A 25,539-nucleotide genomic window follows, 5' to 3' on the forward strand; every position below is an offset into this window, starting at 1 on the left:
TTTGCACATTTTGCTGTGTTGCCGCCTTGTGCTAAAATGATTTAAATTCATTTTTTCCCAATTCAAGCAACACTCAATGCCCCAGAATGACAGTTTAAACAGAATTTTATACATTTTTGGTAAAATAATTTAAAATTAAAAAACTGAAATATCATATTGATACAAGTATTCAGGCCCTTTACTTGGCACTTTGTTTTAGCCCTTTGGCAGTGATTCCAGCCTGGACTCTTCTTGGGTTTGTACGACAAGCTTCACACACCTGGATTTGGGGATTTCCTGCTGTCTGTCAGGTTGGATGGAGACCGTCCGTGGACAGCTATTTTGAGGTCTTTCCACATATGTTCAATTGGGTTTAAGTCCAAGATCTGCCTTGGCAACACGAGGACATTCTCAGATTTGTCCCTAAGCCATTCCTGTGTTGTCTTAGTGTCATTGTCCTGCTGGGTGGTGAACCCAGTCTGAGTGCTCTGGAGCAGATTGTCTTTAAGAATATCACTGTATTTCTCTCTGTTCAGCCTTCCCTTGACCTGCACTAGACTCCCAGTCCCTGCCACTGAAGAACAACTCCACATCATGATTCTGCCACCACCATGTTTCACCGCTGGAATGGTGTTGAGCAGTTCCTAGTTTACTCCAAACATAACACGAATCTTGGTTTCAGCCGACCAGAGATTCATGTTTCTTACACTCTTAGAGTCCTTTAGGTGGCGCTGCAGAATCTAAGTAGGCTTCTGTTACTGAGAAGAGACTTGTATCTGGCCACTGTCTGTAACAGGCTCTGATTGGTAGCATGTTGCAGTAATGGTTATTCTTCAGAAAGTTTCTCCCATGTTCACAGAGGTTCTCAGTAGCTCAGCCAGAGTGACCATTGGGTTCTTGGTCATCTCTGTTACCAAGAACCACCAGCTCTAGGAAAAATCTTGGCTGTTCCAACCATCCTCATTTTCCCGGACATGTCCTCATTTTTAACGTGCCATGGACTATCCAGGAGGAATATATAAAATTTTGAAAGAATGTCCAGAATTTTGGTTCCTAAAATTTGAAAATCTCCATATCCTTATCATTGGTAACATTTGAAAGCCGTACACCAATCTGCATTTGTGGAAGTAGTGCGCACATTTTTTTCCCCCAGAATCTTTACGTTAGTTCCGATTTTAAACAACATTGATATTGATGAGAATAGTCAATGTCTGTCCAGCTTGGCTTTTTCACTTTATCTTTTGTATTCCGCTTTATCTTCTTGGCAAGTAGACAGCTCATTATAAATGTTGCTCCTTTCTTTAATTATTTGTAATCCTAATTCACCATAACTAAGTGAATTTATTCAAAATAGAAGTTACAATTTCAGATTTTCTGTGTGAGATCTTATTTTCAATTCTTCTGTCAGCTGCTTGGTTAAACAAAAACTTTCACAAATCCAAGTGCCAGTCCGTCAAGTACTGCTTTGTAATATGTTCATGGAAAATATTGTTATTACCACCCGTTGTTTCAAAATGGATTTATAATTGTAAATGAATGAGTCAACTATTAAAGTTTCAGTTAATTAAAAAAAAATCACACATTTATTCAGTCATATAAATGCAATATATTTTTAGTTATCTGTTGATCAAGTAATAAGTCACTTCTTCAAGTAATTTCACATTTTCATAATTCTTTCATTTACATAAATTCAGGAATACCCATTATGCCGAAAAGAAAGTGCAAGTTCACAGACTACTTGAATAACAAATATCCTTGTTTTATCAGATTATATCAGATTTACTGAGAAAAATAGCTTCACTGGAAAAATATAAAAAAAATGTAGATAAATACAAATAAGCTAAATTGGAAAGAGTAAAATTATTTTTATTTTACTACAAGTGTATTTATCATGTGTATAATTTTTCACAGGTTTACCACAGTTAAGCTATCCAAATAAGAATGGAAGTAATGAAATCTGTTCATTTAAGAGGCTCGATGTATTCAAAATATTTAATGGCTTATTAGTTTGCCACTGACTGTGATTGTAGCCATCATATCATAATAATAGTGATAAACTGTTACTAAAGGTTTATATCTTTTTAAAAAACCATAAGGCAGTATAAAGGCGTATTATGACAACATAGGGAAAGGCGTCCTCAAAAGTCTTCATTTTTTGACCCACATGTCCTCATTTTCAGAAAAAGAGAGTTGGCAGCCCTACTTCAGTGCTACAGGAATTGTCTTCTCCAGATCTGCACCTTGACACAATCTTGTCTCTAAACTCAACAAGCAATCATTTTACCCCCATGGCTTGGTTTCTGCTCTCATACACATTGTCAGCTATGAGACCTTCTATGGCCTTTCGTATTCAGGTTAAATTTACCACAGGTGGACTGCAAACAAGGCGTAGAAATATCTCGGTGGTGCCTAATAGAAAGGGATACACCTGAGCCAGATTGCAAGCGTTCATAGCAAAAGGTCTGGTTTCTTGTGTCAATATTTTATTTTTAAAAAAATTTAGAAATCAATCCTGTTTTTCACTTTGTCATCTTATTCACCTAAAGACCATACTAATATAAAGAGGATAGGAAGATTTCTGGCAAGGTCTAATAGTAGCTTCTAGAGGAAGTTCTGGATGTCTGCTGGATCTGTTCAAATCCATATCAAATCACACATAAGGTGGTTTCTGATTTTGGAGAGTTAGGTTATCTTCATAGTGCCACAGGTTAAGATGACTAAAACCATTGGCTCTCACTTGACTCTACATCCATCTCAGCTCAGTGTTTTGAAAAACTGCGTAGGAGGTTAAACTTGTAGAACAGGTTTTCTTTCCTTTTACTGGCATTTTGACAGCAATAATTCAAGAATGACAAACATTTGCCCTCCTTTTCATTTTAATGCAGATGAATTTGATGGAATTCATGTGACCTCAGAGAAACTGAGTCATCCCACTGCAAACCGTGCTAAACCTCAAGGAAGAAGACTCCCAACACACAATACGGGTACAAAAGTAAGAAAACTAATTGGTAACTATGTATTAGATGAGGTGACATCTATACTTTTACACTTGTTTTTTTTATTTCTTCTTTCTGTTTATATTAACTCCATCCAGGCTTATTGATGTACTGTTTTCAAGCTTACCGGTGCATTACAGGCATGTGAGTGATTATTCAGACCCATGACAATCACGTTATTCACCGGGGCAGCACTTTGGTATGAAGATTATTGCTGCTGGCTCAACTCCCAGCCCGGTCGCCATTTGTGTGGAGTCTGCATGAGTTTTCCTCAGGGTTTACACACCCAAAAGATGTGTGGCTGGCTTATGAGTAACTTTAAATTGGCTTATGCAAGTGAGTGTGAATGCATGATTATGCCCTATAATGGACTTTCACACCATCCATTGTTTGCTCCTGTCTTGCTCCTTATTCCGCCAGGACAGATTCTTGTTTCCTGTGGAGCAAGCAAGTTACAGAAATGGTTGGCTGCCCTGTGATCTTGTTCAGTAACTATATTATGGCTCATGTTAGTTGCCATTCAAGCCTGTTTGCATTGCTCGTGTGTGCTCACCTTCCTCTAAGATTGTTCAGAGTCAATATGGGTATGAAGCACCATGGATCTCTACATAAAATATGTCCCTTCTGATTGATTGAATAATATAATTAAAAAAAGCTTTCCTTGATATTGGTGTATTATCCAAATCCAAAGATTCAAGTCCACCCAACCTTCTTAAATTGACCTGTTTATGTTAAGCCACTACTCATCAAGCAATCTTCCCAAAACCAAATCAAAACTAAAACTACTAAAGGTCAAAAGCTTGGAAACTGTTTAAAGTGAAAGTGTGTGTTTAACAGGAAATAAGCACATATGGTTGGAATCTGTTTGTCACACAATTCATGACCCACCCTGTCTTGACAGAAATACGTGACAACTGCTCCTAGATACAAGATGTTTTTATAAAGGATAAGCAAAAAACAAAACTAATAAAAGTAAACAACTTTCAGTGACCTGGAATATACTAAATACTCTTTACGGAGACTTGTTGGCAGGTCAGCAGCCGAACCAGAGCCCCATTAGTGTTGATAAGGAGAAGTAGCAGTGCCATATTCGTAAACTGCTCAACACTTCATCTACATTTTCACTAACATTTTAATGATCGGTTGGAAGTAATAGGGAATCAGAAGTGCTTGGTCTTTAGAGTATTTTAATATGTATTTGAAAGTTTTCATTAGAGCCTTAATACTGATATTCTTCTTTTAAATACCACTGGAACTGATCACTAGTTACCATGCAACACAAAAAACATAACATCTCTTCAATCCATATAGGTGTGTCGCCAAGTTAAAGAGCCTGTCATACTTTAATACACTATGGGGATTAAAACTCGTTAGTCTTGAGCAGGAAAGCAGAATAACAACCGAATCAACCTCTTAAAAATTCTCAGCGTCATCGAGCAGACAGAATAATTTTTTTAGTTAATTCAGATACTGATGAAACTGAAATGTGTCGCTTCACAATAGAGAGTCGGGGATTTTGGAACAACTACTGAGTCACGTAGCTGAAGGAGAAGCCTTGGCAGCTTTTAAACTTAGCTAACCAAATGACGACAAACTGAATGGTCCTCTTGTCTGTCAGACATCTTATGTAATCTTCTCAGTTTTAATAATGGAATTGATGAATGAATATCTTCAGAAGAGGAGTCAGGTAAATCTCTATTTGATATCAGCTAACTTGGATTACAGTATGTGAGTATGACTGTAGTCTTCATTTCATTTGACTGTTTTGTGAATTTTCTAAATGGATAGCATTGTTGCCATGTGGCTGTATGACCTACTGCATGATGTCTGTATTTTATTTTTTAATTTTTAATTTCTTTTTTTATTTTCTCTAGTTACATTCCCTAAGTAAAGTGCATGTTGTTACTGTCGGTTATCTGGTGTTTGTAAACTAGTCTGCTGTGGGTTTGTATGCGAGTTATGGAGGCCATTATGTCCACATTGGGCTCCTACATTCTGCTTGTTGCTTCTTTGGCTCTGAAAAGATAAGCAGATTTCAAAAATGGATGGATGGTTTTAACCAGAACAGTCAGTCGTAGTGCTCTGAATCCTGCTTGTGTCACCTACTTAGCTGATCGTTTATGTTAATGATGGCTTTTCACGTATCTTCTTGCTCATTTTAAACCCATCATATGGTATACTCTGTATGCATGACCTATTTAGGATTATTAAACATGGCGGTCTGGTCCATGGAAAACATCAGCACAGATGTAGATATTGGACATTGGTAAGATTGAGAGGTTAGAAAGAATTTTTAAATACAATGTTAAAAGTTCATCTTAGTGGCAAGTGATAATGTGAAACGCAAATAACTGGATTGCAGTCTTTTTAAAACTGGTATCATCTCTAAAATGTGTGGATACGTTTCCAATACATCACATGCACTTACTTTGTAATGCTTTCAAAAAATGTAAGTAATGTTAGTAAGAACAGACCGTTTACAGCTCCAGGCATTTCCAAAAAATTATCTGGGTTGTCATTTAAAGTCCTTCCTGGGCTGTTTTTAATTTACACCGTTGGAAATTTCTGTGTGGTGTGTACATATTTATATATACTCTGAAGTTCAGTATAGTCAACATCAAACCTATTTTTAACCTGTTTCCTGTTCTACTACATTTACAAGCTCGCTTCAAACAATCTATTTTAAAGAAACAGCTGCCATCAGCTTCCCTTCTTTCATTCAGGATTTAAAAGTCTTTTTTAGTTTGCCTCTTTCTCTACATAAGCAGCCCCATTGTAATGTATGGTATGTTCTTAGCCACATTTTGAACTCTTCTAGGTACGTTTCATTAATGTTTGCACATCCACAATAGCATAAAATCCCTCATCAGAGATTGCATTGAACTTTGCAGTTTATTTAAAGAGTGCCTAATATGTAAAGATTTCTTTTGTGTGTTTGTTTACACTTAAATGGTGAACGAAGTAAAGAAAAAAAAAATGAGGTACTGTCTAAATTGTGAACATACTGTATGTGTTATTTAAATTAATAAGGTGGTTTGCATGAATGGTTTTAGAAAATGCCACAATCTCAGCATTCATAAAAGAGTTTCTTAGATTAACTTAATCATTTCATGGTTTTTGTTCACCTTCGATACAGGAGTTCACTTTTTATCCTGTAGATCAGGTGAAGGCTGTGGGGTCTTTGTGGAAACATGTGCCGTTAAACTTCCTTGTCTTTATATATCACTAACTACGCTTACCTGTCAAAGACAGGCAGTAGAAATAAAAAATAAAATATTTGATATGATATGATTAATATGTAAGTAAAAAAAATTTAATAATGTGGTAGTTGTTGTAAATATAACTACATTTTTAAAAGATTAACAGGAATAATTTAATTTATCCATCCATCCATTTTCTAACCCGCTGAATCCAAATACAGGGTCACAGGGGTGCCAACCCACCGCAGGGCACACACAAACACACCCACACACCAAGCACACACTAGGGCCAATTTAGAATCGCCAGTCCACCTAACGTGCATGTCTTTGGATTGTGGGAGGAAACCGGAGCGCCCGGAAGAAACCCACGCAGACACGGGAGAACATGCAAACTCCGAGGGAGGACCCGGGAAGCGAACCCGGGTCTCCTAACTGCAAGGCAGCAGCGCTACCACTGCGCCACCGTGCCGCCCTAATTTAATTTAGTTAACAAATTTTTAAAAAGCTTAATTGAAATAGTATAAAATATAAATAATTCTCTTTCTATTTATTTTCTTTATATAACTATACTATCAAATACATTATGTATAATGTACTGTATGTAATGACACCAAAACCTACTGTTGCCGTATCCCCTACCCTACCCAATAAGCCTCATTCTAGTCTACAGGACGCCTCTATACACTCTGTTTCTTGTATCACTATTACTATCACCTTCACATCGTCTCTTGTCTCGAGTTTTGATACAGCCATTTGTATCTGGCCTGTGTAAACACTGGCTCAGTATGATATATGCCCACCTCTTGTACCCTCTTGTGGGCGGAGTGGTGGCTCTGAGGCTAGAGATCTGCACTGGCAATCGGTAGGTTGACGGTTTGAATTCCGTAAATGCCAAAATGGACTCTGCTCTGTTGGGCAATTGAGCAAGGTCGTTAACCTGCAATTGCTCTGGCCTGGGTATGACGTTAATCTGCATCCATCCCTGTATGTAGGCCCTCCAACCTGCAGGGAAAAACCTGGGGGTTGGTGACAGCATTGGCACTCCAGCCACCACAAAAAACCTCACACTGGTTCCCCTCCATCTGAACTGGTGTGGTGCTTTGGTGTCACCCGTTGCATGGCTGCACTCGGGTCCTAATCTGGACCCTGAGTTGGTTTGTCGTGAGGTAGGAGCAGCAATGCGCTGTATCAGTGCCTGCCCCTAACCTCTCTCTCAGCGACTTGACCTTGAACCTTGCCACAGTATCTTTGTGTGCGTCAAGCTCTCTTGCTGTACATGTATTTGTAAACATTCCTCACTGCTCCTTGGTACCTTAGTGTATGTCAACCTCTCATACCTTACGTGTACCTTCAGCGTTTTTTCTATGCCTTTCCTAGGTCTCCTCGTGTGTCTCAATCTCTCTGACCCGGCGGTTCCCCCTCTCAGTCATGTTCCCGTAAAGCCTGTTTCTCAGGATCTGTAATTTCAAGACACCTCGCTCGCCTCCTGTACGATTTTCGATTGCCACCATTAAAAGGACCCTCAATACCCACTGTGAAAAATCATCCGTATTCTTGTGTATACTTCCCATCTTTGAGAGCCACTTAGGTTGTTCCTTATTAATATTTAGTGATACAAGGTCGCTTGGTAATTTACTGTATTCATTTTGTTGTCATTGAAATGCTCCATTTTAACTTATTTTTTTGTAAATATAAGAACAGAATGTCAGGATTTGATCTTTGCACCTCTAAAGTATCATGTCTTCATCCCTACTACTGAGTGACCAAAGCCAAACTGGCCAATCAGATTGCTCAAAGTGATCAAACACACAGTAGTGTTTTATTATATAGTTGACTTGGTTAACATTTATTCAGCCAGGTAAGTCCATTGTTGACCAGTTTTGTTTTATTTTAGCTTAAAGATCACAATCTCATTAAAAATAAAATCACATAACATTTTCAAAAGACAGTTAAGAAGTACTAAACAATAATCAGCACTTTAAAACTTACCCAGTCTCAGTTTGGAGAGCTATGTGAATAAATGTCTCATTAGTGTCCAGGCAACTCTGTTACATTCAAAGAAACATCGATTTGTTCAAGTTTTAGATCATTTAAGACAAATGCTTGCCCAATAAGTCTAGAGAGTGAATCAACTGTTATTTAGAGTGGCAGCTTGTGTAAGTGTGACTGTGGAAAGTTTCACATGCTAACTATTCAGGTATGAAAACTGATCATGCACTACTGTGGTTTGAATTCTAACCAAAAGACAGACCTACCTAACTACCTGCCTACACAACCGTATATGTTTGTCTGTAGTCTGTCTGTCTTCCTTCCTGTCTGTCTATCTGTCTAATAATATTGTTGATGAATTGTAGATTCAAGATTGTGCTAAGAAAGAAGTTGAAATAAATGAAAAAACTGAAGATAACGAGCCATCCAGTGGAAAACCAGGTCTTCCAAAGGTACTGTCTTAGAGTCAGTCATCAGTCTGGTATTGTAACCTTCACAACAGATCTTCACCCTTTTATACAAAAGATGCAAATCATCATTTTTCACTGTGAAAACTGTCAGTGACATAAATATTCAGATTTTAAATTCAATGTTAACACATGCAAAGTTGCATACAACCTGGAGATGGAGGCTTTTTACTAAAATTACTGCATGAAGAAATGGACACAGATTATTTTTCAATCCGTTAGGTATATTCCAAAATCATTTCAGATTTTAAATAGTGTGAAGACCAGAGAAAACAAAAGAGAGTGCTGGGGCACCAGCCTGGTAACTCCGTTCAATCAGCTCAACCAAAACAAAAGAAATGGTGCATTGGGCACAAGACAGCTCATTGAGATTCCACCTTTTGTGAATTGTCCATTTTTAAGGTGTCCAGAGTGGAAGGAGTGGGACCAGCTATGGGCACCGTATGCAGGGCTAGGTGTCCTCTTTGACTGCCTTCTTGGAACTGCGGGTATTAAAACAATATATATATATAGTGTATATAGTTAGCGTCAGTGCCCCCTCTCGTACCGGACTGGTATAGCTTACCCCAGCAGAGCCACTGAAGTGATCCCCAGGCACACACATATGCGACAACAGCTAAATACATGAGTTGTTGGGAGCTGGATGCCACACTCTTCCTTACTGCATTAAATGCATCCTATTTATTGAAAGTGCACTGAAGTTTGAATGTGCTGTTAGACGATGGTTAGTTCACCCATTTCCATAAGTCTCTACCCTCAAAGGGGAAAATGAAATTTGCTTAATATACACACAATTGATGGTAAAAAAAATTCCTGATACAGACTACTGCTAGAAAGTTATTGACTTAGTTACCATCTTGTTTTTATAAACCTCCGCCACTACATCTACTATGTCGTCAGCCGCTACACTCCACAATCTGTGTTACGTAAAGTGCAGCAGAGTCTTCACTGTATTTACTGTAAACCCAGTAAGGTGTATACTGTCATAAATATGTTTATAATAGCACTTTGAGCTACATTTTTTTGTATGAAAATGTGCTATATAAATAAATGTTGATTGATTGATTGATTGATTGATTAAAAAAGGATTGAAGAACTCATTTTCAGGCATATATTATGTGTGTTCAAAATGCCACTTAATGTTTATTGACAGTAAGCTTTTCTTTCCCTGTCACATATTTTAAAATATAGTCTAGTATATGCTGAATATGGAATGTATAGTACTTATGGTAATTTTGACATACTTGAGGCTTCCTCATAGCTATTAGCCTTCTGCTTGCTTATTGCTTGTCTAAGTCATTAGGTTACCAGCAGCAGATGCAAGTTCTCAATTCTTGATTGAGTAATCAATTTACAATTTCTTTCTTAAATTAGGCTGCAGAAAAGGCGTTACTTATAGCAACAGTACCAAAGAACAACCACAGTACCTGCCAACTTCCAATACTAACTTCCCAACTGGACACGAGAGTAAAGGGAGAGGAAACCATCTGTCTAGAGAAGCTCAAGAAAGAGATCGAGGAGCTCAGCTTGGGGATGGATTTGCTTAGGAACCAGTATATGTAAGTTTGTTTTCCTCATAGTTTTATTCAGTAGGTCATTGTTACAGTTTAAACACTTTGGAATGGAATTTGGTATTAAAAGATGATCTTCAGTTGTATTTCCAAAACCAATTTTGTTTTATATCAGTACTACAATTTTAATTGGCATTTGCTGTTTGTTTAAAATTTTATTGCTTTCTTCTTTTATTCCTTTACTGCCTTAAAATTATTATTTTCTCATGATATGAGGCAGAGTCTTCAAAAATTATTGTGAATAAATAAAAAGACCCACAGATGATAACCCTAATCAGAATTGTAGTAAGAGGCAGGCTAACGCACATAAAACATGATATCAGTATAAAGCAAATAAACAAAGCAAAAGTCAAAAGAAAGAAAAAACAAAATGCAACCTAGCACTTGGCCTACCCAAAAGAAAAAGTATCGCTAACAGATTTGTTTCTTATTGAACTGAAGAATACTTTCTACTTACACTGAAGATATATTTTAACTGGAGCATCCAGTAACGTCATGAACACAACAAATAACTGTCATGTGACCTGTCAAACACGACTCGTATAAAAGACCAAAATGAAATGAAATGCACAAAAATAACGTGTATCATAACACCAGAAAATTTAAGGATATTTACATCAGAACTTTGGTAGTGAAGTAAAATGTCTTAGTGAACTTATTATTTTTTCATAAAGATATGGTTTCTCCTATAAATTATTCTTGGAGATTCAAAATTTTTATAAGCAGTTTGACATTCTACTGTGCATCAGTCGATAACATTGCATAACATTCTTAACACTAGAATCCGTGAAGCCTGCGAAAATATTCATAATGCTGGGCCACCTTAAATTCCCTCACACCTCTCCATCAGAGTCTTTGTGTTGCAAATGTGTCGATCAGCACGAGCAGCAAGCAGCCTGCCATCCCATCTCCCACGAAGGCAGCTGAAGTCAATCAGACAGAAAATTCTCAGAGCTCAAGTCTGTTTATCTGGGAGTGAGCTGTCTAGAATTGTATAGGGTAAATAATATATTGTTATCTGGAGCACATACATTTCATGTGTGTTCTGTGTCTACAACGATCTGTGTATGTGTAGGATGACAGGAATATGAGGCAAGAAATGTTGAACACATAATTAAAACAGAACCTTTTTTCATGTTATAGCAATAATGATAAAATACTGACATGAAATGTATAATGTGTGAAGACTGAAGTCCAAATATCAAATAAATACTTTCACAAAAGATTTAATAAAACAAGTGTGATATTATTGAAGGATATAACCAAAGAAAAATAAATTATTCAATTTCCATGTTGCTGGCAATGTGTAAAAACTGAAACCCAAATATCAATTGACAGAAAGTAAACATGTCCTCTTGGCTGGTGCAGACACATTGGGTAATGTTCCTTGAAAGTAAACCTTAAAGAATATTCACAACAAATGAAGAGAAAAAATATCTAAGACAATAAAACATTTTTTCGGCGAGCTTTGCTGATTTTTGGCATCACACAATGACATCATTACAGGCAGCTTACAAAGCCACACTCTGTAGCAGTGGGTTGCAAACCAAAACATAAATAAATTCCTCTTAAACAAATGTATTATTATGATATTAAATGGGAATATGTTATACTTCCAAGCATTAGCAAAAATAACAAAGACCCTGAGAAATATTTTAATAGCTCATAATAAATCTAAATAGCAAATTCGCTCAACGCCAAAACATAACACCGGATACTGGGTTCAATTCCCAGCTTGGTCATTGTCTGTTTCTTCTTCACAAAATTTAATTTCCTCCCAAATGAAAGGACCTTTTTAAATTTATATTATATTGTAATCATTTTTCCCTGGTCATGAGTTTAGACAGATGTTAAGTTTCAACTCACCCAGTTTCTCTACAGCCTTATGTCCCTTAACCAGTGACAGATTAGGAGTGTGGACCGTTACTCTAACTCCTATTTATTGCTTTTAGTCTAAAAGACCACTTTCGTGTTTATGATAGGAATTAGTTATAAGTTACTGTATTGTCTGAGTTAGTTTGAGTCACTGTTGTTTGCAAAGATTTAGATTATAACCCCCTAGAAAGTAGCATGACTGTGACTAACAGGCCTTTTTAACTGTAACTGTAACCTCAGCGGTTAAGCACTATATTACTTTGTTTGCTTTATAATAAAACCTCAGGGGATAAGTAGCTCTCTTAGCTACTTAATATTTCATATGCAACCCCAGAGGCCAAGCATGCTTTCTTAGTGTGTGTTTCAGGTTAAAACCTCAAAAACCAGGCAGCTTAACTTAACTCGTGTTATATTTAATTCAAAGCTTAACTATTAAGATATATTACTTAGCAAATTTGAATATTCAGACAGCAGACCTCAGAGGCTGAGTTCCAGCATCCATCCATTTTCTAACCCGCTGAATCCGAATACAGGGTCACGGGGGGTCTGCTGGAGCCAATCCCAGCCAACACAGGGCACAATACTGGGCAGGGTGCCAACCCACTGCAGGACACACACAAACACACCAAGGCCAATTTAGAATTGCCAATCCACCTAACCTGCATGTCTTTGGATTGTGGGAGGAAACCGGAGCGCCCGGAGGAAACCCACGCAGACACGGGAGAACATGCAAACTCCACGCAGGGAGGACCCGGGAACCGAACCCGCGTCTCCTAACTGCGAGGCAGCAGCGCTACCACTGCGCCACCGTGCCGCCCTGAGTTCCAGCAGTCAGCATTAATTACAATGAGAGCAGCCAAATAATCTGAACAATAACTGATAATTTATTAGTAGCAAATGCACAATTCTAGAATATCCATTGAGAAACTAAAGTTAGTCAGAGATGAAAGTTCATCCAAACATGAAACTATGTCGCTATCAAATCTTCCAAAGAGTTAACACCAGTTCTGTTTGCTCCAAGGCAATTCAAACAGAGGGGAAATAGGCCAACACTTTGCTTCTCATAAAACCTACAGCTTTACCCAAGAAAGCATACCTGGGGTCGTCTTCATTAATATACTGTACATAAGATATTCAGAGATACAATAACAGAAACATACTCTTCTGAAAATAGCCACAAAACATTCACCATAACATTAGTATTAATGCAAGACGAAACGTACCACTTAAGATCTTACACGCCATAGAATTTCTTAAACTAATTTCAATGATCTATGAAGGCATCAAACTGGTTGACTATCCATTTTGGTGGAAGTCTTTCAACAGTTAAGTTCTTGAGAAAAACAGGCCTGTTCTGGAGTTAAAAAGTTCTTGAGAGATAAAAGGAATCCTTTCTTTCCTGGAGATAAACAGTAGTTTACTGCTGATGGAGATGTAATTTCCTTGATCCACATGCTTCAGTTTTCTGGAGTACAAATACATCTGTTGCCGCTACTGCACACATAATCAGTGATGTTCCTGCAGTCATTAGATGTTTTGGGTCTTTCAGCATCATACACCTTCATTCAGGTGACCCAGCTGGGGCTAATCAAACACTTGCTACTTTGACCCCATCTCTCTCCTCTTTTGAGCCATAGCCATCGAGAGTGTTTCTCTTCCACCTCCTACAATATATTGTGAATTAGCACTATATAGCACCCGACCCGGCACAGACTGACACGGAGGCACGTGTAAAATAACCCAAAACTGTTTATTTTCTTCAGCTGAAGAGCACGGCTTCCCCGTAATCCCTCAAGCCACAACACAGTCCCAAACACACCCTTCTTGCACCCACCATTCCTCCTTAGCAACTTCGTCCTCCTCCTCCCGATTCTGGCCCTTGAGTGGTGTTTGCTGGCTCCTTTTATAGTCTGTAGTTCACCTGGAAGTGCTACAGGTGCTTGATCACCGACTTCCGGCTGCACTTCCAGGTGTGATGAATATGCTGCCCCTACGGGCTCAGAAGTCCCAAACACAGCACCCCCCTTGTGGTGCCTGCGGGACCCAACAGGGCTGCACCCAAATCCAATTCCCAGGGAGCCCTGTGGGAACACGAGGCACTGCTCCACCCCAGGGGGTCGGCCATCTAGCGTCCAGGGGGAGCTATTGCAGTGTCCATATATATATATATATATATATATATATATATATATATATATATATATATATATATATATATATATATATGCCCTGTCCAGGTTTGGTTCCTGTTTTTCACCAAATGCTGATGGGATAGATTCCCAACTGTGTGACCCTGCATTGGAATAATACAGCTCTATTAACTAATATCTCTAAACTGGCCTAATGTATGTGTGTGTATGTGCCTGTGCCATGTGATGGGCTTGCATTTTGTCCTGCTGTGGTGTGGGATGGACTGAGTTTCCCAACCTTGCAAGCCTGACCAGGAAAGAGATGAACAGATGGCTACCAGTCTGACAAAAAACTTACAATGTACAAGCTCTCAAGTGACATCATAAGTGTTACCTTACTGAGTGTATGATAAAGAAAGAGGGATGGGTAATATTTTACATTACTTTTGCATTTGATATATTATTATAAACTTTTTTTATATATGTCTTGTGAAGTGCACATACTTTAAAAGTTGCTGTATAAAAAAAGATTAGTTGATTGATCAAACAGAGTGGTGTCTTTGACATTTGTCTTCTTTGCCTACAGGAGAGATATTGAAGACTTGAAAAATGAAATATCTGATGAAAGACAGAAGAGGATAGTTCTACAGGTAAGTTGTTGCCATGAATTATTTTGACACAAGCAAAAGTACTGGCAGGTGGCACAATGGTGGAGTGTTTAGTACTTTAGTGCTGGGTTCAGTAATTCTGGTCCAGTCTTTGTGTGAACTTTACACATTCTCTTTGTGTCCTTGTGGATTTTCTGAAAGTACATGTATATTTGTGCATAAGTATGCCCAATGCTGGACTAACGTTTGGCCTACAGGTGAGTTCTCTCTTGACCCTGTTGCTGCTGGGATAGTAAAAGGAGGTTCAGAAAATGCATGAAAGGAAAGCACCCAGTCTGAAATAAAACCAGGAATGTACAGATTTAAAGTGTCATTGCTGTTGAGAGCTCGATTTATGGACTGGTGCTGAAAGCTTAACTTGAAGTTTCGTTTGTCTCATTTAAATAAAGCAGAGAAGTTGCAACCATCCCATCCAGGGCAGTCATTCATTCTTTAAAGAATGTTGCACCATCCCAATACACTCACTACAAGTCAGCATATAGAAACTAGGTGGCCATTTGGCACAGAGACCACAATCTGTCCCTCAACAATGATACAACTAAAAAGTTAACTGGCTTCTAAAAAACAAATAAAATGAAACCCACCCTGACCACATCCCACTCTGCACTGATGGATCCCTTGTGGAGATTGTAAAGAGTGCCACATTCCCTGGTGTGCACATAACTAACCCGTCTCCCGTTCTCACCATGTTTAACAGAGTCACCATTGAGACCATCTGACCGGCTGCACTACGGGCAGGTACACAATTGTAGCATGTCCAGTCACAAAAAAAATGCAGAAAATTGTGAGGTCAGTGAAGCATATTATTGGGGTGCCTCTCCCTACTCTGGAGGGCACATTCTCCAAAGGCTGTGTCTACAAGGACCCTTCTCACCTCCCTGACAGGTTCTTCATTCTTTTTGCCATCTGGAAAAACATATTGCTGCACCCAAGACAGATCTGTCAGGTTTGGTGACATCTTTACCCCCAGGCCTTCAGACTCCTCAACATTTCTACTTCTGCCTGTGCAGTCAGCACACATGTTGATATGTACATGAGGGGCATAAATACAACTGATTTTACTTTTGTGGTACGTATTACATTCATTATGCAGCTGCCGAACAGAACACAGTTAAACACAAAAGTGTGAATGGGGCTTTAGGCTTAGGCTTGTTTTCAACTCCTAAAAGCACCCTTTAACCCTCCCTCCAAAACTTTGATGAGTAGGTTTTGAAATTGCGAATTTGCATGAGAAATTAATTTTAGTGTCAGTTTTGTGATGCTGCATGTGAACTTATTGCAGACTTGCCTGTTTTGCTCAGCGCTATACTCCTTGCCTTTTTGTGCCACTGATTTCATAAAATTTGAAACCATCTTAATCCAGTGCAGTTTGCAAGGGAGCAGTCTATCCTTATAGGACTGGAAGGAAATTAAAATAAAATTTAAAATCCCTTGTAAAATACAGTGAGAATGCTCCTGCCATTAGATAACTTTGCTAATTCAATGGATTAAAAAAAGAAAATTGTGATTTGTTCAGTCTAGCACCCCTCTTCTAATTTTAGATTTTTTTTGAAGACCTGAAAACATTCAGTGTCCGAAGTCTGCGGTGATGTAGGAAAATGGAACGGTGGCACGGCACTAGACACCGCTGTATACACACTTACATTGACTTACACCAATATAAGTCACGTGAAGTGCCTCTCTATTGGATAGACACAAATATAAAATGTGCTGCGCCCACCACTGCTATTGGACATGAGTGTGTGACCTCATCCTGGTCAATGACTTGGCCTACAGAGATAATCTGAAACATTCCAGGTACTCTCAGTCAGCGCTTGGTGTAACATCACTGCAGTCTTCCTTTAGCTGTCGCACTGCTTGCACCACGTTTGTGCCATAGCCAATGCAAGTCAGCTCCCTCTTCAGTTTAAACCCATCACCTTCAGCTGATGGTTTCATTTGAAAACCAAATTACCTTCAGCTAATGGGACGTTCATGTCACCTAGAATGTTGCAGTCATCTTCATTGTTATGGGCTTGTGACAGCACTTTCAGTGCTGTGGTTTAACACCTTATCTCTGTTACTGTATATTACATAGCCAAATTATGCTGTCATCTTCTTCCTCTTTATCTTTTCCCACTTCTGTGTGGGGTGTGAACTACCAGGGGGCATACCGCTCACCAAACCCGACACAGACAGGATTTGACACCAGTTCAATACAACAAACTTTTATTCTTCAGTGGGAAAGTGTTTTCTGTTGCTCCCCACAGTACAAAGTACTAAATATGTCACAGTCCTGGTCTCTTCCTCTCTGTCTCTCTCAATTCTCAACTTGCCCTCCCACAAGCTTTGTCCACGTCCACCCAACTCTGGCTCCCTGATTGATGATGAGGCGGCTCCTTTTATAGTGCACCTGGAAGTGCTCCAGGTGTTTCTCAACCTTCTTCCGGGTGGTTCTTCCAAGAACCCAGCTGCACCTGCGGCACCCACGGAGCCCAACAGGGCTGCTCCAAACTACAACTCCCAGCATGCCCTGCCCTGCAGGGATCCGTGGTGCTGCAGCAACCCAGGGGGCTGCTCTCTAACATCTCAGGGGAGATAATGTCCTAAATTCAGTCTTTCCCTTGGTCCTTCCACCCGGCCAGGTAATTGCCCTGGCCATCTGTCACAGGGGTCTATGTGCTTGATCATCCTTTTCTATATCAGCTCTGTCCTGCAGCTCCACTGCAGTCAGGTCCTTTTGCTTCAGATCTTCATTTTTCCTTATCCATCCAACGTTGCTTTGGCATTTACATTGCAGTTTTAAGCCATTCCTTTGTAACTTTGGCTTTAAGCATGGGGTTATTGTCTTACTGGCAAACAAATTTACTCTCAGGGTGCAATTTTTTGAGGTCTGCACCAGGATCTCCCTGCATTTTGCCTAATTCATTTTATCATCCAGGGCCTGCTGTAGAGAAGCATCCACACAACATGATGCTACCACCAGTATGCAATATGGTGGAGGAGATGGTGTGTTTGATTATGTGCAGTGTTCAAACATGGCATTTAGTCTTGCTGGCCAAAAGCTTAACCTTCTTCCAGATGACTTCAGAGTCTCCTCTGTGGCTTGTGGCCGATTCTAGTCGAGATGTCATGTGCATTTGTTTTTAACAGTGGCTTTCTCTTTGCTATTTTCCCATAAAGCTCTAACCGGTGAAGCAGCTGGCAACACTTATTTTCTGCAGAGTCACTCCATTCTCACCCAGTGCAGCTCTACAGATTTCCAGTTGTGCCGTCTTTCCATTTCTTAATGGTTAAGGTAACTGGACTCCAGCAGCTGTTTGGTGACTTGGATATTTTTTTGCCTCCATGCCCTGACTCTTTTGCATGGAGTTGTTTGGAGTGCTCTTATCTCTTCATTGTGCTGATTAGACCACCATACTGACTCAGAACAAGGTGGGCGTCCCAGATAAGCTGCATTTACTGAAGAATACAGTCCGTCAACTAAAACCCCAGACAGGTGATCTCCACTGAATTGATCATGTGACTTCTAAAAACCAACTGGCTGCAGCAGTGAGCATTTAGGCGTATCATACGAAATTGATTATTTTGTGTTTTATATTTGTATTTAATTTAGACCACTTCTGTTTTCACTTTGACATTAAAGAGTCTTTTTCTGTTAATCAGTGTTAAAAAAAAAATCCACTGTTATTCAACATTGTGCAACAATAAAATGTGAAAACTTCCTATAATATCTTATTTCCCTCAAGGTGACAAACTAGCTAACTATATATCACAATCGTTTATATGTTAATGTTATACACTTAAGTTAAGTGGGAGGCTGATGACCACACTGTAAGTCAAAAGGGAAATTAAAACAGCATCTTTGTGTTTTTAAGTGCAATGCCTTATATTGGAGCCAGCGTACACCACAGTGCCATAGTCCCTGCCTCCATTAACCTTTTCTTAATATAGTTATAAATCACTTAATTTACCACATGTCATGACATTTAAGAAGCTAATTTAGGGAAACAGTGTTTGCTGTGTGTGGAGTTTGCATGTTCTCCCTGCATGCATCTCTCTGGTAGTTTAGCCTTTGCCACATCCCAGCATGTGCATGTTCAGTTGACCCAGTATGAGTGGCTGTGTCCCGTCCAGCGCTGCTTCCTTTCTTGCTTCTTCTGCTTCTATGAGAGCCTCGACCCTGTTTGGGGGTCTGTATGCACTCTATATAATATCACAGTTCACACTCTCTGTTGTTCTTCATTTCCACATTGCTTTTCAAATGTGTTTGTGTGTAAGGTGTCCTCATACTGATTTTAGTTTCTGTTGAGAACACTCAAAGAGATGCTGATTTTCAGACCTGACCTCCACTGAACCCATGGCAGTCACCCGCTAGAGCACTTTCCCTCGTATCTTATTTACAATGCTTGATTGTTCTTCTGCCACTTTTTTCACAGCACAGTAATGTGTCTTCCACCCTTCAAATCCCAACTGTCTACCTTACAAACATTGTTCAAACTGTAGCCAGTTAGGCACTTGAGGTCACGTTGTTCAAACTGTAGCCAATGAGGCACTCGGGGTCACGTTGTTCAAACTGTAGCCAATGAGGTGCTCGGGGTCACGTTGTTCAAACTGTAGCCAATGAGGCACTCGGGGTCACGTTGTTCAAACTGTAGCCAATGAGGTGCTTGGGGTCACGTTGTTCAAACTGTAGCCAATGAGGCACTCGGGGTCACGTTGTTCAAACTGTAGCCAATGAGGCACTCGGGGTCACGTTGTTCAAACTGTAGCCAATGAGGTGCTCGGGGTCACGTTGTTCAAACTGTAGCCAATGAGGCGCTTGGGGTCACGTTGTTCAAACTGTAGCCAATGAGGTGCTCGGGGTCACGTTGTTCAAACTGTAGCCAATGAGGCGCTTGGGGTCACGTTGTTCAAACTGTAGCCAATGAGGCACTCGGGGTCACGAAGTTCAAACTGTAGCCAATGAGGTGCTTGGGGTCAGTAGTTTCAGTTGTTGGATGAGTCATTTGCCCACCTTCTGGTGTTCAGGCGGCGACAGCAGCTCATTTAAGGTCACAAATAGGATCTGAAATGTGACACATTCAGGAATTCTCGTTCCCCTGTTTTGGTCATTTCCAGTCTGCTCATGGTGCGGCCTTCAGTTTCATTTCCCAGTTGCAGTACTGGCAGCCATCCTCTGAGTGGTCAGTGTGGCAAAAAGGGGGCAGGGAAACTGCAGGCAGAATTTAAGACACGTTCTGAGCTCTGCCTAAATGCACAGAGAAAGAAACAAACTTACATTTGAGCTCAACAGGAAGGGAGGGGGGGTGGACTGAAAATGCTGATCTTGACGTCTCTCTTTTTATCTGCAGGAGGAAGTGGAATTGCTGAGAAAACTAACTGGTACACCTTAATAAGATGCTCCATTACGTTAAGGGAAAGCACCAACAAACTGAGGAGAACCAGACGAAGACTGCTGCTATTTTTTGTGTAAAATGCCAATGATGTTTGAATTGTCCAATCTGACCTTTCCATGTAATAGTGTAGGTATACCAGCATGCACTGCTGGATTTCAGTTGATGGTTAAGACCTTGAACTGAATCGACAAGCTCACTCCCATCCCAAGGATATGCTCAACTAATTTTCCTTCCCTCACTTCTGAGAAGGAGAAAAGCAGCCATTCAGTAGGTGAATGTCATGTTATGTAATGTTTTACTTTTAGTGCCTTGGACCCCAATAAAATTATGTAATTTATGTTTTGAAATAATGTTACATTGAAGGTACTGTAAATTGTCGGTGCCTCATCCTCTCTGAGAATATTTTTTTTTTGTTTTACATGCTATTTCTGATTAAAACAAAAAAAGTTTCAGTTTTATTAACGTCAGGTGCCTTTGTGTCTATCAAGCTACAGCAGCTGGCATGTATCAGATCGGCTTGGTTGTTCACCATTTATATATTTATAATATTTTACCAGAGATACTAACACAGTATTTATTGACAAGTCTCACACTTTACCTCACCATGCAATCACATACTCGTCTAATTTTTACAATGTGTTTGTGCTTTTTAACTTTTGCTTCTACTGAATTGTGACATACTGCCAGCCTGAGGACCTGGGCAGCCATTTGGAACTTGGAAGACACAGTAGCTCCTTCATCCTTGGAGCCTGCAGGCCTGAAATCCACACACCTCTTGAGCTGCAGCCGAGTGTCCCGTCTGTCCCCTGGGCTTTCTGACATTGCCATGCATACCCTCTGTCACATTCTTCTGTTTCTGAGAAGTGTCACTGGCATTGTTTTATAGTACAGAAATGTAACCCACAGCCTCACACTACCTGAACTACGCATTTACTAGGTGAATAACAGTATGCAGTAACTGTATCGAAAAGAAATGTTTTATTTCTATTTTCTATACATCTATGGACACAGGGTGAAGTAAAAGTTCACTCTAGAGCATAACATGAGATCAACTAAATAATATTATTTTTGTATTGTCTCCTTCAATTCTATTTTTCTACTGCTGAAGCTTACTATCATTATAAAATGTGTCATTTTGCAGTAATGTTAATTACAAGTTTACAGTGATTTTTGCTTCATCTAGTGTTGTCACCCTGCTTTGTGTATTTATACTTTATTAAAATACCAGTTGACACATCAGTACCTTATATTGTCTGTTTTTTTTTTATTCTAAAGGATATTAGGATGGTCCTCGATTGAAAGCAGTTTATCAAATATGGCGTGTGTTCTGCCCCACATGTCGTTAGCTGTTAGCTATTATTTGTTGAGTTGTGCTCCCCCTTCATCTTGTCGTTTATTAACACACCAGTCGGTCACGTCCCCCACTGACAGTGGTGCTATAAAAGTCTATGAAACTCATGAAAAGCATGTAGGTCCCATAATAAACTTTTAAATACAATACACGTCATGTGTCTCAGGTGGGCACCCCTTTATCTCTTGTTTCGGTCACATCTGAAACGTATCTTTAGGGTATATAAACCCCTGGGTCTGGCTAGTTGTGGTACGCAGCAATTTGATCCTCTGTCTACGCGCTTCTCTTCGTCTTGATCCAACTGTGGAAATCACTCGCCCTGGAAGTGTCTTTTAAAGCTTCACTGTTTAACTCTTTCAGGGCTGATGTTAACTTTTGTCGAAATTCAGGGGTAGAGGATGGTAATCGGCTGTAAACTGCAACAAAACTTGCCGTTACGTTTTAGTTCAACTCTCTTTGCCAGAAGGAAAGTTAGCTTTTTTGATCTTGATTCCCTCTGCATACATGAGTAGTGAAGAGCAAACAACCTCTAAAATGGCATCGACCTCTGGTGAGAGACCAAAGTGAATGCACAAAGCAAAATACTCCATAGATGATGATTTGCTTATTATCACTGAATCAAACTCTGACTTTATGGACTCTGATTTTGATGCAAGTGATCTGGAGATGGAGATTGAAAAAACAAGCATCAGCTGATCGTGGTACTGAGCATGTTTGTGTAGCTGATGCCCCAACAGCAACATTCGCCAGGGAGGACCGCCACTTACAATGACAAGAGGTACAAACCAGACTGCATCGTACTGTGACTGCCACCACCAGCACCACCCACCTGACGTGAAGATAGTCAGGGCAGCTGGCCTGCCACACATTCCTGCCGGCCATCGTGCCACCCTCCATGCAGCCACCAGAAATAGTGAACAGGCGCCAACAGCAGGCACATAATGCAGAAACAGACATTTTATTTTGAGTAATGAGTGAAACCATTGCTTTGGGTGCTTTTCTGAAAGTGGAGTTTTTGGAAAAAATATTCAGCCCTCAAAGAGTTAGTTGTGTACTCTCTGCTGTGTATTGCTTTGTAAATCATTCTTTATTGTCTTTGGTTGTACACCTGTATATTCCTGTATGTTTCTTTTGTACTGTACTGTAGTACTAGGGTGTTGTACTCTGTTAGCCATTATGAATGTGGTGAGAAGTCCAGCAAAATGTCACCTTTTATTGGCTAACTAAAAAGATTACAATATGCAAGCTTTCGAGGCAACTCAGGCCCATTCTTCAGGCAATATGTAATTTTGCCATAAATAGGTTTGTATAGTGAGGTGCAAACCAACAGGCCATACATTGACCATACATTGTTCTTCTCTCTCTTGTTAAATTAATCTTAGCCTGAATTAACCTATTCATTTTTTATATTAAAGATTGTTCATTTAAAGATTTACCAGTGTTGTTTCTTGTCCTAGTGTGTGTATATATGAACACAGGAAACTTCAGTTTCTGTATTACATCTTGTCTGAAGAAGGGGCCTGAGTTGCCTCGAAAGCCTGCATATTGTAATCTTTTTAGTTAGCCAATAAAAGGTGTCATTTTGCTGGACGTTTCTCTACTGTACTGTACATATTTCAGTTTACAATGAGGTACGTCCAGTAAAAGCCTTCAAGAAAGCTCACCCCTTGTCATTTTTTTATGTCGATTGTTTAAGCTCTCTGCGGCCGCGTTACACGGACAGCGCTGAGTGAGGCAGAAAAGCGTGATATCTTTTATCAGGGCTGCTAGTTGCTGTGAAAAATACTTAGGAGATAAAAAAAAGTCTTGAGTCATCACTATAAATGAAATTCATGGGCATCTTTTCTTTACACCAACTGGTGGAGACTCACTATGTGAGCAGTAAGGCCCTCCGTAGCCATCGCTAGCCCTCCTGTTATCACTAGGGTTCATTTACATATAGTAACTGTAGTACTAGGATGTTAGCCGTGATAGCCATTATGGATGTGGTGAGAAGTCAGGCAAAATGACCCCTTTTATTGGCTAATCAAAAAGATTACAATATGCAAGCTTCCGAGGCAACTCGGGCCCTTCTTCAGGCAAGATGTAGCTGGCAAGTACACAGTAGCAGGTAAACTTTTCAGTCCCACTGGTGAGCACTCAGACTAAAGGTTCATTCTAACAATACCCCTCTGCCATTAAATAACATCCAAAGGTCCTAAAATAGTTAATCACTAAAAGTCCTATCTGACCATTTGTTTTACAGAATAAGACTTATTTATATGCAATCCATTATCACAGAACAAATAAACAAAGTTAAATGTTATAGATGATCTCATTTCCTAATATAAAAGTTGCTGCTACAAATGAAGTCAAGTTGTTCTAGTTTAACAGGTAGACACTTTCAAGCACTTTTTTGTTTTCTTTCTCTATCCCTTGCATGTCCTCCCTTTTGTTCTATCAGAACAACTCGTCAAAATGTTTATGTAAGGTTTTAACAACATCATAAAAGTCACCAGATTTATCCTAAGTCCAGAGATTCCACTACTTAAAGTTCACCCTTCTTGACATAAAGACACCCACAATAAGAATCACCAATTGCTGTTGTAAACAAGTCCTCTTGCCATCTAGAAAGATGATTGCGGTCATTGATACAGGGCAGTGGTTTGGTATCTAAGGTAAGGTCATAGCCTAGTCTGGAATCGGCTTTATTTGGATCCTTGTTGCCTTCTCCTTTTTGTAACGGGGTGGCTGTGGCAGTTTGGGTGAGCTGTTAGCACAGGCTGAAATTGTAATTCCCACACCACCCTTTGGGGAAGCCGGCCTAAACGTTTTATCAATAGACACTGCAGAACCATTTAAGAGCAGCTGGGGGTTATGCACAGTGTGAAAGAAGTCCTCTTTGGAGGTTGAGCCATTTTGGGAGAGCTTGTAAAAGGTACTGTATTCCACTACTTTGGTTTTATTTTACTATATTATCAAGTATACTAACAATTTAATTCAAATATAGTTAATGTTAAAGCAAAGAATTAACAATTAATTATGAATAACTGAACAACATGAACAATTATTTGCAGAAATGTATCACCTTGTGATGGTACTTGCTGGAAATGTAATTACTGTATATAAAATGAGACTTGTTTGATTGATATCTATTGTGAAGTCTTCCAGTAAGAAATTTAAGAATTTTTAAAAAATTACTCAACATCTTAAAAAATTATATTTAGAAGTTTACAATAACAATAAATATTTTCAAAGGTTTTGTTTCTATGGTTTATAATAGACATAAGTATAATTCCAGCTTGGCTGTATCACGTAGGAATGTAGAGAAAAGCCAAGCCAAGCAAAATGACCCCTTTTATTGGCTAATTAAAAAGGTTACAATATGTAAGCTTTCAAGGCAACTCGGCCCCTTCGTCAGGCAAGATGTAATACAGAAACTGGAGTTCCCTGTGTTTATATACACTAAGACAAGAAACAACATTGGTAAATCTTTAAATGAGAATTCTTAAATGTAAAAAATGAATAGATTCATTAAGGCTAGGGCTAATTTAACAAGAGAGAGAAGAACAATGTGTGGTCAAGATCTTTTAGATAAGATAACTGTCCAACAAAGTCCTTTGAAGTTTGTGATCTGTCTGTAGACAGGTTGTCTGTGTCATTCTAAGAGACGCAAACAATCCTCATATCTCGCCATAAACTTGCATATTGTAATCCTTTTAGTTAGCCAATAAAAGGTGTCATTTTGCTTGGCTTTTCTCTACATTCATAATGGCTAACACAGTACAACACCCCAGTACTGTAGGAATGTAGAGAAAGAGAAAATGAACTTTTATTGAATTGAGTGTGTTTAACCACTTAATAGTACTGACACATTAGTTCAACTAAGCTAAAAAAAAATGTTTCACAGTTGATTTTCGTTACTATTTCGTTGACTTTAAAATTCTGCTTATAGTT

At 39.3% G+C, this 25,539-nt stretch overlaps 1 protein-coding gene across 3 annotated transcripts in view; it reads left to right on the plus strand.

Moving 5' to 3' along the window:
• Window positions 1-21,494, plus strand: part of sh3d21 (SH3 domain containing 21) — a 91,587-nt gene extending 70,093 nt beyond the window's left edge. For all 3 annotated transcript variants that reach the window (XM_039740594.1, XM_039740597.1, XM_039740596.1), the window contains 5 exons: window positions 2,865-2,971; window positions 8,530-8,616; window positions 10,006-10,190; window positions 14,793-14,856; window positions 20,208-21,494. In XM_039740594.1, the coding sequence (XP_039596528.1) occupies window positions 2,865-2,971; window positions 8,530-8,616; window positions 10,006-10,190; window positions 14,793-14,856; window positions 20,208-20,249 (485 nt within the window). In that variant the 3' untranslated portion in view covers window positions 20,250-21,494. The remainder of the gene's footprint in view (window positions 1-2,864; window positions 2,972-8,529; window positions 8,617-10,005; window positions 10,191-14,792; window positions 14,857-20,207) is intronic.
• The last annotated feature ends 4,045 nt before the right edge of the window (window positions 21,495-25,539 follow it).

The sequence above is a fragment of the Polypterus senegalus genome, chromosome 17, assembly GCF_016835505.1.
Source record: "Polypterus senegalus isolate Bchr_013 chromosome 17, ASM1683550v1, whole genome shotgun sequence".
Lineage (NCBI taxonomy): Eukaryota > Metazoa > Chordata > Cladistia > Polypteriformes > Polypteridae > Polypterus > Polypterus senegalus.